At 33.9% G+C, this 12,114-nt stretch overlaps 1 protein-coding gene across 1 annotated transcript in view; it reads right to left on the bottom strand.

Moving 5' to 3' along the window:
• Positions 1-12,114, bottom strand: part of Tmtc2 (transmembrane O-mannosyltransferase targeting cadherins 2) — a 375,266-nt gene that overhangs the window by 46,384 nt on the left and 316,768 nt on the right. The window contains exon 11 of the mRNA XM_076854913.1: positions 4,513-4,576. Within this exon, the coding sequence (XP_076711028.1) occupies positions 4,513-4,576 (64 nt within the window). The remainder of the gene's footprint in view (positions 1-4,512; positions 4,577-12,114) is intronic.

The following is a 12,114-nucleotide window of genomic DNA, read 5'->3' as shown; positions in this document are numbered from 1 at the left end:
AGTAGAAATGAGCTCAGACTAAAAACAATCATATCCACAAGAATATAAGATCTGATCATTGGTCATTATATTTCTCTTGACTCCGGAGTTGATAAAAAGTAAAAGCAGGAGACTTTGTACTACATAAAATTTTCCTATTTAAAAAAATTCAAATCCATAAGTTAATGCAGAATTTGGCTTAGTTCCCACAGGAAGAACAAAGCAGTTCCATTCTCATGTTCCTGCAGTCCTCAAGAGTCAGCATTTTTTGATGTGCAAAAGTGGGTGAGAAGGCAGAGAAGATTGATGTCTTTTTGAAATAACTCCACAGAAAGACTAATTTACTTAGAGAAATGAAAAACTAAAGCTAGAAAAACAAAATGAATTTTGGTAAAGTTTTCTTGTTATAGAAACATCTTTTCACATAATATGAGGTCTAATTTTGGAGAAACCACCCCCAAGATCAACTAAATAAGATTTAAAAATTGGTATCTGCCATTTTTGAAGTAATACCTGGATTATACACTGAAAATCAATACACAATTCTCTAACTATGCATTTCAGTAAATGGTAAGAGACTGAACACTTCTGAAGAAGATACAAGACCATAGTCTAAAATTTATATCACGCCTGATAATTTAGAGTTCTCCCATCATTTTTGCATTTGATCTTTGAAATTCTTTGAGTATAAAATAATCAAAAAGTCAACAATTTTAAAACTAATTTATGTAGAACCACATGGTTTTTGTAGAAAAAATAAATTCATTAAGGAAACAACTTTATTTTATTAGGAAAGAACTACATCCCAGAGAAAATCAACAATCTTTGAAAACATAACATTAATAAGCAGTTGTATACATATTTTATTTTGTACAGCCGTAACCTGACCTAATTATATGGCTAAAAGATTCTCAGAGTCCCCCTACACAGCTCCTAATCATGGTAGTTGCAGGGATATTTTTAAAAATGTAAGAATATTCTTTGTTAAAAATAAGAGTAAAATTAGATTACCATGTAGATGTGAAAAATGCAAATGGCAGTGGAACTTAAATAGAGAATGAAAATTGAGGTCTGTTTGCTATGCTCTCATAAGTAGGTAACTAAATTGTATTCAGTTAAAGCATATAAACAGCAAAGAATATTCTGTTGATTTTTAAGAAATATTTGTTTTAGTTGTAGGTGGACACAATAACCCCCATTCTTTTTTTTTTTTTTTTTTTTTTTTTAATATGGTGCTGAGGATCAAACCCAGTGCCTCACACATGCTAGGCAAGCATTCTGCCATTGAACCACAACCCCAGCCTAAAAGAATTGTTCTTTATGAACAAAGGTAGTGGTAGTAAACAGCAAGTTGATGTTAGGTGGATGCTTTAATTTAAATGCAAAACTCCTAAAAAATCATAGCCTATTAAATAGGTCTCATTGTTTCAATTTAGATTATTACTATGGTTTATGTTTTATCATTCTTGCCTCAGTGAAACCTTACTTAACTAGACTAATAAAATCCAGAACTTAATCCCAAAGCAGATTATGAAAAAATATATCTGTTGATTCATCAATCATAAAGTCACTTACTTGTGGCTGAATATGAGCTTCATATCCTAGTCAAGTCTGATAGATACTTAATTTGCTATTACTAGATAAGCAAAATATCATTTGAATAAATATATTTTTCAAAAGTTTGAGCATGTTTATGAATCAACATTTTGGGGGCCCAGGAAAAAATAGCTTTGAGTTGGAGATTAAATATTGACTTCATGATTTGTCTAGTCATTTAGAATAAACAATCTCAACAGTCAGGTTTGATATGCAGTGCCCGAGTATCTTTTTCATTTCTAGTATAGGTCAGAAAACTTAGTTCTTCTCTCACTGTTCCATGATATTGTGCTGAAGACCCCCATCTGGCCAACCACTTAACAAAGTAAAAGTTTGAGGAAATGGCACAAAATGAATAAAAGTTGAACTAAATTCCTGTATTATGTATATTTAGACCATCATATTAATCAGTGTAAAAAGAAAAAAATAAAGAAAACCCTGATCCCTGCCTTCTATGAAATACAATAACAAGTTTAAGACTGTAAAATTAACTCTTTTCTTAGAAAGACTGCACAAAGATGCCCAAGTTGGGCATTTACAAGGCCATCCCTTCTGTGTTTCCTAGCTTCTTTACATTGCTTCATTTTCTTTCCTTTTGTAACCAAGTACTTATCTCTGTCCGACATACTGTAACCTTCATTTATCTGCTTAAGCTAGGAACAATTAAAGTTCCTAATAGTTAGACACTCTTGCCCATTATTTTCACTCCTATATATCCAGTGTCTAGAATAAGGCCTGAGACTCAGTAAATGTTTACTAAATAAGTAAGGTGATTTTTGTTTCCCAGACTTCTGCTTATATTTCATCTTAAATATATAGCCACAATTTTTCAATAAAGCTTTCCCTTATATACACACCATGGCCTTAATTACAACGTGATTCCACTTAATTATGATGCCGTGTGAATCCTTAACTTCTCAAACCTTCTGCCCAATGGGAATTGTGAGAAAGGAATGAAAAAACTCAAGAATTAGAACCTAACGATGTCAGCCATAAAGAAAAATGAGATTATGTCAGTTACAGGAAAATGGATGGAACTACAGCCCTTATGTTAAGTGAAATAAGTCAAACTCAGAAGGTTAAGGGTTGTATGTTTTCTCTAATTGGCAGAAGCTAGAGAGGAAAAAGGAAAAGAAAGATGGGGATCTCATGAAAATTAAAGGAAAATCAGTAGAGAAAAGGGACCAAGGGGTGGGAAATGACAAGAGAGGGGAAAGAGCTAAGGAGTGATATTGGCCAAATGATACTGTTGCATGTAGGAAATATATAACAACAAATCCCACCAGTATGTATAATGCACCAGTAAAAAAAATATGGGAAGAAAAGAACAATAGAACCTAGAAATATGAATCATAATATAATAAATGCTTAAAACATTTAAGCCATCATTGTTCTTACCATTGGGATTATTAAATTATTTTCTTCCTTGTAAAGAATTTATCAGTTTTTGAAGCATCACACAATTAATGTGAAGGTTATCAGAAGAGTCATTGCAAAACATGGTGTCTTGCAATACTGAGACCTTGTAAGAAATTAAGAGGCCCACTCTGTGACCTCCGCATTTTCTCCCCTGACATAGTCATAAGAGCTTCATTAACTTCCTTCTCTCTGAAGACACAGGGACACATCGAAGAATCTGAGCACATAGGCCTTACTAAGCTTCTTCCAATTAATTATCATAACAGGTTACCAATTTGTTCTCCAATTGTACTTCTACACAATCAGCCATAAAACACACACACACACACACACACACACACACACACAGATTTCCTTGTTTCTTTGTGTCTTCATTTCCGAGGGTTCCCTTGTCATGTAAAACTTCCATTAAACAAATGTGTATGTTAATCTGTTTTTTTGTTACACAAGTCTCTGCTGTGAACCATGTGATAGGCAAGGAAGACTTATTACGTTACTTTTCCTTTTCAAAAAAAAAAAAAAAAAAACCACTTCCCATGTAAGTCTCTTTTAGCAACACCAATCCTCCACCTCCACTTCTGTGCTCCCAGAGGACTATACAGCCTCTAGAGAAACTGCCACACTATATCAATTTCAATTAGTTGATGACATTGGGTCTTCTCTGCTACACTGTGTGGTCTTGTAGAGTACAATATGAAATCTCCGTATCCAGTCACAAAATAGGCCCTTTACAGACGTTTGCCCAATAGATGAGCTACTATAGTGAAATGAAACTGATCCCATTATTTGTACTCACCTCACACTAGTACTTTCATTCCTGTTTTAAAATTACATTTCCTGATATATGGTCTATATCTGGAGAGCAGGGCAGAAATTTTTAGCATTGCAGAGGGAGGCAGAATGCATATGAGAATAAAAACAATGGGCTAGAATTCAGTGAGGTACTGCAAAAACAATGCTTAGAAGATGGATACAAAACTCATTCTTATTTTCTCAGAAATAGCTATTCTATTTCAATAGTAATGATCTAATTTATATCCATTTTATGTTATAGAAGTGTGACTACTCAAGGAAAACTTGCAATGAAAACATTTTTTATAAAGTTGAAAAGCAGTTCTCAGAAATGGGTATTATAAAGTCAAAAAGATACATGCTTCAAGATCTATCTGTATCTGAGAATTAAATAATAGGTATTTAATACCTCATCAAAAATTAAAAAAATAACTTTTCAAAGAATTTTAAAAGTCATCCAAATGTAAAGTATTTAGAAAAACTAAAACCTGTATGCAAATGATACAAATTTATAGTGCTTTACACAGCTAGAAAACATCAATTTTACCTCTGGAGTCGGGGAAGAAGCTTGAGATTAATAGATTTCTTTGTTGGACTAGATGTATCATTGGCATTCAAAATAGGAGATTAGGACAAAACCCTAGTATCATGATGCATCGAAATCCCAAAACTAAATTCATTAAGACTGTGCCTCTGAATAATGCTTCTCATTAGAAATGTACTTACATTAGGCCTCAGCCTGGCTGCCAGATCATAATACTTCTCTGCTGCTTCATTCAGGCTCGCCTGTCTGTAAGAAAAAAAAAAAATTACATCTTTGTATTTTAAAATTGCAGATAGGTGAACAGAATCATCATGCAAAAAAATATTAACTTTAAAAAATTACAGTCATACCAATTAAAGAGTAAGTCACCCATATAGAAAACTGAGTGCTTGCAATGAATGTGTTTTTATGTTTAAAGCATTGTAAATAGTATCTCAACATAATCCTATTCAGTAGGTATCGGTATTTTAAATTTACATACTAGCAAATAGAAAAGTTATCATTTTCTTAGCTAAACCACATAATGTTGAGACACCAATCTCAACATGATGTCTCAGAAAAATCTTCTTTTTAAAAAAGTGAGTTGTTAAAATTAATATTTAGTTGAGCTTTTTATGGAAATAGTGAACATTTGCAAATTTAAAAAAAATTTGTTCATTCTATCTAGAAAGTCACTATCTCAGGGGAACCTTTGCATTTTGTATGGTCCCCCTCATCCCCCACCAAAAAAAAAAAAAAAAAAAAAGCCAGATTATCCCTCTCTTTGCTCTTTGGCCACTAGAGTGGGCAACATGACCTAATCTCAGATAATTGAACATTCTCACTTGGAATTTTAATTCCTGACTGACAGAAAGATGAAAGGATGGCTATAATTCACTGACATTGTAGAAGCAATGTGGTTGTGTCCTGGTCAGACTCTCCCTATAAAGGATTGCTACAATATCACACTCCCTTGACCATTGGGGCTACCTTATTTCCTGTTGCTTCAAGCCTTCCAGCTTTCAGTAAATGAAATTCCCTTAGCCTTCAAACAGCTGGGTCAGCTATTTGAACAAATATCACATAAGTGATAAGACAAATATCACATGAGTGGCAAAGCTGATTTATACAAATAAGATGCATACTGAATTTTACAGATAAATCGTTTACTGCCTATTCTTGTAATTCACAGGAAAAAAAACTAGGTTCTGCCACTTTATTAACGGAAGAAATGAAATGTCAGATGTTGACAAACCCAGTTAGTTAGTCTTCAAAACATAAAATAAGATGGGTACAGGGGTGCCTTCCTATAATCCCATCTACTTGGGAGGCAGAGGCAGGAGGACCGTAAATTTGATGCCAGCCTGAGCAACTTGGTAAGACCCTGTCTCAAAAAAATTTTTTTAAAGGGCAGGGGGATATAGGGTGTTCTAGGTTCAAACTCCAGCACCACTGAAAACAAAATAGAATGTTTTATGATCATACCATCATGTATCATTAGGTACTTCTTCAAAGACAGTAGAATATAAGATCAAAGGATCTTATACATGTGGAGCCAGAATCTTGTGACCATATTTGAAAGGTATCAAAGAAATGCTATAGGAAAATGCCAAATCAATTTTGGATGCACACATGGTATAACTATGATTTGACAAGAGTAGTAAATGGTTGTAGGTCCTACATGTAATATGGAGTAATGTTCTCTTAAAACTGATATGTCTTAAGCTTTTGTGACAAGATGACAGAGGTGAGTCACAAATAAAGATGAGAAAACCAAAATTAACTTAGTCAATTAGAAAACCACATTGATGTTTTAAAAGAAAAGGCTAACTAGCCATACCTATAAAGTTGAATTTGTACTTTGGTCAAGCCAAATAAAAACCATAAATACATACCCCTAGCAACCATATAAATTATGGGAATAAGTGAAGATAACATCTCTCTGGAGAGCAGGACACATTTTTCTAATTTTTAAAGGAAAAATAATTAGAAACACTGCTATTTTTAATGGAAGTTTTAAAGAAAGTAAAAACCCTTGACCCAAGGCTCTACTGGACCCGTGACATGTTACAATGTGCTGCTGCAATTTATATTCTCATAAATGTTAAAGTTCAATTTCAATATGTCAAGAAAAGTTCTTTAGTCTGGTATGAAACAGTAAAAATTCACTCACTAGGGTATTTAATGAAGGTTCCCGCCACCAAATTACAGAATCACTTTGGTTCAGATTCATTTGGAAATTTGAACCAGAATTCATTAGGTCATGCCCTGGAAGGGTTTTCTCCAGAGGAAAATACAAGGCATGGAGGTAGGAAATTAGAGTAACTTAATACTACAAAGAAGTCAGTTACTTTGAAGCAAGATCAACCAATAGATACCCAGCATAGAAAGTAAAGCTACTATTAATATTCATCTTTATGGGCATTCAATTAATAAGGAAGATAAAGATCAAAAGAGAAACTGGAGAATCCATTAGATGAAATGTCTTTAAAATAATAATTCAAATTTCAAAAAGGTCTTTCCCCCAAAAAAGGACTATTAGTTTTTAAAGTCATCATATTCTTTAGTGGTTTAATGTCTGAAAAAAACATTTACTTTGGAAGACCTAATTTCTTAAACTAGAAGTAGGATTAATTATATTCTAATCAAATGAAAAAATAAGTAGATTTATTATATATGTCGTCTGACCATGAAAATTAATTTTCACTCTAGGACTTTGCTTCTGTTATTAAATAGTCTTTATTGACTACTAATCAGAAGGCATTTATGATGCACATAGGAAACTGTAGGGAAATCATGTCAGTTCTTCCCACAGAATGTTCATTTATGTCCTTGTTTCAGACAAAAGAAATAGCTCATGAGGCATCCATGAAGACCCGTCCAATGTCAAGTTTGCACTATATGCTCTCCTTTGTATTCCCCTCTGCAAGAATCATTGGGAGTACGTAATAAACCTTAATTTTATTGATGTCTAAAATATCAACAGATTTTTGAAAATCTAGCTAAATTAGCAGTATTCTGCCAGCTGCTTGGGGGATTCTACTAATATTGTCAAGCTCCTCAACCATGACATTATTAGGAGGCAACTGAAGGATTCAGGTTCTCAGGTTATTGGGATATGGCTGTTTAAAGCAGCTGATAAGCTGGGTATGGTGGTGAATATCTGTAATCACAGTGACTCTGGAGGAAGAGACAGGAGGATTGCAACTTTGAGGCCAGTCTGGGCAAATAATCAAGTCCCTGATTCAAAATAAAAAACAAAAAGTAGCCAGGCATGGTGGCTCATGGCTGTCTGTAATCCTAGCCTTTCAAGAAACTGAGGCACAAGGATCACAAATTCAAGGCTTGGAGATGTAGCTCAGTGGTTAAGTACCTGGGGTTCAATCCCCAATGCCTGCTACCAAAAAAAAAAAAAAAAAAAAAAAAAAAGCTGATGATGCATTCTTTTCCTACATTTTCATCCTTTTTTCCTTCACTGTTTCTTTTTTGGGACAGAAAATTTATTAAATTCTCAAATTTAGTAAATTCTCCAGGAATTTACTATTTCATTTGCTAATTACAACATCACTGTGAAAGCAATTGCTGTTATTAATTACATTTTAAAGATGAAAAAAAAAGCCCAACCACTGCAAGATACCTCCCATTTTAGGAGATTAAATAGTTAGATATGGAGGGGAGCCATAAACCCCACTCACGTGCAAGTGGAAGACTCAGGAAGTGGGGTAAAAGAGAAATAGTTGGCTCTGTTAGGAGATCTCCCCAGGCTGGGTGGATATAGACAACCTTGTGCTTTGGCCATAGGACAAAGCCAAGAATTGAGATGGTGGAAAAGATAATTAATTCACTCACATCAAGAAACTACCCTGGGGACTGGGTTTGTAGCTCAGTGGTAGAGTGCCCGCCTGGCATGTGGAAGGTACTGGGTTTGATCCTGAGCACCCCATAAAAATAAAGGTATTGTGTCCATCTACAACTAAAAATTATATATATATATATATATATATTTTTTTTTTCTTTTCTTTTCTTTTTTTTTTATAGGAGAAGAAACTACCCTGTGTCCAGACAGGAAACGTCCCTTGTTTTAAATGTTATCTTGAGAGTCAACATTGAGTTATGTCATATATAGAGAATAAAGATCTAATCACTAATCTAGTAATAGACACCAACTAGAGATTCAGAGAGGGGCTCTTTTCTCACCACCAACTTATACCCATCTTATATGTTAGGCCGTCCCAACTTCATATTACCTGTACCTCTCAGGGCCAAAAAAGCAAAGAGGCAGAAAAAAAAACCTAGACGGTATTTGTGAACCAGACTATGAAACAGACCTTGGGACTGAGTTGATTCTATTTTTCCACCATCCATTAAAATTCAGGTGTAGATCAGAAACATATATACAATAACAGAAATCACAAGCTTTATCATTTGCATATCATAGAATTCCACTTTTGTATAGAAGACTATAAAACTTTACATCTGCTACATATGTATTTATCTCATATATTTCATATGCCTAATTTCTCTCTCTGGTGCTATTTGGTAAGAGAGAAGTATATTTTGGAACACAGGTTTATGACCCATTAGATGTATAAAAGAAATGTGGGAATAAATTGTTATGAAATAATAAGTTAATATACCCTATGGAATGCTTGAAGAGAATCTGATTAAAAGAATCATTCACAATTACCTACATTTTTATGTATTCCGTGAGAGTTGTAAAACTAAGTATTGCTAAATTTAAAATTACTTCCTGGAAAATATTTTCAAAAACCTCTAGTGCCATTTAGAAGTAGGACTTTCTTTAACTATAACTAATAGTCGTGAAATATTAATTTTGAATTAAAATCACTTAAAATGGACAATAGTCACTGGTTCATATAAAATATATTTTATTAAAAAGTCGATGATTATTTTTAAGGATAACATGGGGTATTTTTTTTCAACTAGACATATGCTCACTCTCATAATACAACCGCAGAAGGAAACAATAGCTGGGTTTTCCCTGAATTCCTACCAATCACTAACCTGATGTTTATCTTTAAGTTACTTAAAGCTGCACTAATGCTAATTTCTAGCTAAGTTGTATAGTAGGGATACAAGTAAAACTGAAATAGATGACATTAAAATGTATGGAAAATCTTAAAACAGCAAAACCAGAGTGATCCATGTAAAATCAATGTACAGAAAAGATCCTCACAGTGAAACTCGTACAATAAATTATGACCTTTAAGCCCTTCTTAGATGAAAACTTCTCTGTCAAGATACCAAAAATGGAGCTGGTGTTGTAGCTTAGTGGTAGAGCTGAGTAGTAAAGTACTGAGTGTGAAGTACTGAGTTTGACCCTCAAGCACCACATACAAATAAATAAACAAAATAAAGGTATTGTGTTGATCTACAATTTTAAAAAAAAGGTTCCAAAAATGCCTTCAAGATTCATAGGTATCCATTATAATTTTAAAAGTAAAGGATAGCAAGTCGAAGAGGAAACAATGATTTAAAAAAAAATTGTGCTGATCATGTCATTCACCAAAGTTCCCTCTCAGTCAGAAATTTTATGATGTCAAATGAGATTTTGATCCCATTCTTCCATGGCCTCAAACCTTTCAGGGACTGCTTAGGAACAGTTAAGCCTCTATTGAGAAAGACTACATACTGTTGAGTACTGAAAAAAATTAAAAGGGAGCAAATGTATGGATTTCAACTGCTATATTAGCATAGAGTAAATCATCACCTATGTTCAAGGTGTAATTTGGTGGTGGAGAGGGAAGGAGTTGGGAAGAATGAAAATAGGCAGGATAAAACCTGCTCATGGTTGTGGTCTCAGAATCATCAGAAGCATCACCTTGAATTTGTTAGAAGTGCAAACTCCCAGGTACCACCCACGCCTACTAAATCAGAATATTCATTTTACAATGATCTGCTCACACATTAATACTGGACAGACATTGGGTTGTAAGACACCCACCTTCAACCTGCTTTGTTTTAAAGATCTTACAGCTCATTACAATGTGGTCGAAATAAGACTCTCCTGACCAAGGTTGGCAGTAAAATACAATTTATAATTGGAAAAGTCCAGTGACTTTTGAGTGGTTTTTGGTTATTTAAAAAATGTTAAAGGAGAGAGTATATGGCCTACAGGGCCTTGGAGACTCAGCTGTTCTTTTTTATCCTGGCGGATTGGTTCCAGAAGGACTCTACTCCTGAGCAGATATCTAAATCGATATTCAAGTCCCTTAAATAAATTGGTGTAGTATTTACAGATAATATATGCACAACTTCCCTGTATTTAAAACATCTCCAAATTACTTCTAATACCTACCACAACCTAAGTATTATGCAAGTAGGTGTCATATTGTATTGTTTAGGGGAAAGTGATCAAAACCAATCCACACATGCTCAGCACAATTTTCCCAAATATTTTCAAACCATGCATGGTTGAATCCAAAGATGTAGAACCCAGGGATATTGAGGGCAGACTATATATGTCTCTCGAAGATGTACAGATTGATAGACACACATATATACATGTGAGCTCTTTGAAAAAGCAATCAATCCAATTCTTTTTCTTTCTCACTTAAGAACTTAAATTTTAAGAATAGGGATGTAACTCAGTGGTACAACACTTGCCTAGGACATGTAAGAAGGCCCTAGGTTGAATCTCCAGTACTGCCCCCTCCCCCAAATAAAAAGCATATGAATTTTATGTTACTTCCAGTAGAATTTATAAAGTTAGTATTTCTAAATTCAATGTTTATAGAATACACAATTAAAAATACTATGTTAATTGAGTATAGAAGTTAAAAGATAATGATTCTTTCTCATATATTTAGTCTGCTCTCTCGAAATTTGTGAAGCAATTGGTACCAGTAGGTGGGGTACAGTTTGGCTCTTCTTGCTACCTTGTAAGCATGTAGTAGGGTGAGAGCTTGTACCCTTACACCCAGAAATGAAAAAAACGCACACTTTCCTCACCACTCAAGTATGACCCCTCTCAGTCACTATACCAAGATGATAGTCCTAAAAATTTAATATTCCTTTGAAAATACAAACCTGAAGTTGTCTCCCCCATAACTAGAATCTAATTTCTAAAATTTATCATGTGAAAATAATTTAATAATATTAGAGAGATGTGACTATTTAGGATTTACACATCTGAAAACCCTTTATTCTTTATAAACCTCTTGTCCTTTAATAAATTCAAGAATCATAGCTTCCAGGAAGTCACTCATTTGTAATGACAGAGGGAGCCAATGTGACACCGTGAAAACACATATCATCCTTGGCCAAAAGACACTAGCTTTACCAACTTCTCAGTCCCACTTTTACCAACTCTTGAGGAGGATACCTCAGTATCCTCATCTATGAAATAGGGATATTAGTAGTTACCTGACAGATAAGTAAGCAGAACTAAGAGGTGACAGACATAAATGCAAAATACAGTGGCAGGCAGACAAAAAATACTTGAATAAATAACTCTTCTACAGGAGACTATAAAAAGTGAATTCGGTAAAATTTGTTTTTTTGTGCCTGTTCTTCTCAGGCATCAAATATATTCAAGCTCTCGCTTCAGCTTTGAGTTTAAAAAAAAGAAAAAGAAAAAAAAAACCTGAACAAATCTGTTCCTACAAAATGCTTCAACAGAATAGTTGATTCAATTGTTTATTCTCACAACTGTAGAGAAATAACTTCACTGATTTCTAGAATTTGAATTCCTTGGTAATTTCCTTTGATGATAAGCAAACTGATTTTAAAAAAAAGTCTCAGTGGAAGCACTGAGTACTTTTTCCATTCTACTTAAAGTACTG

The sequence above is a fragment of the Callospermophilus lateralis genome, chromosome 4, assembly GCF_048772815.1.
Source record: "Callospermophilus lateralis isolate mCalLat2 chromosome 4, mCalLat2.hap1, whole genome shotgun sequence".
In the NCBI taxonomy this organism is placed as follows: Eukaryota; Metazoa; Chordata; class Mammalia; order Rodentia; family Sciuridae; genus Callospermophilus; species Callospermophilus lateralis.
The sequence above is the reverse complement of the archived record's forward strand: the minus strand, read 5'-3'. Positions and strand labels throughout refer to the sequence as shown.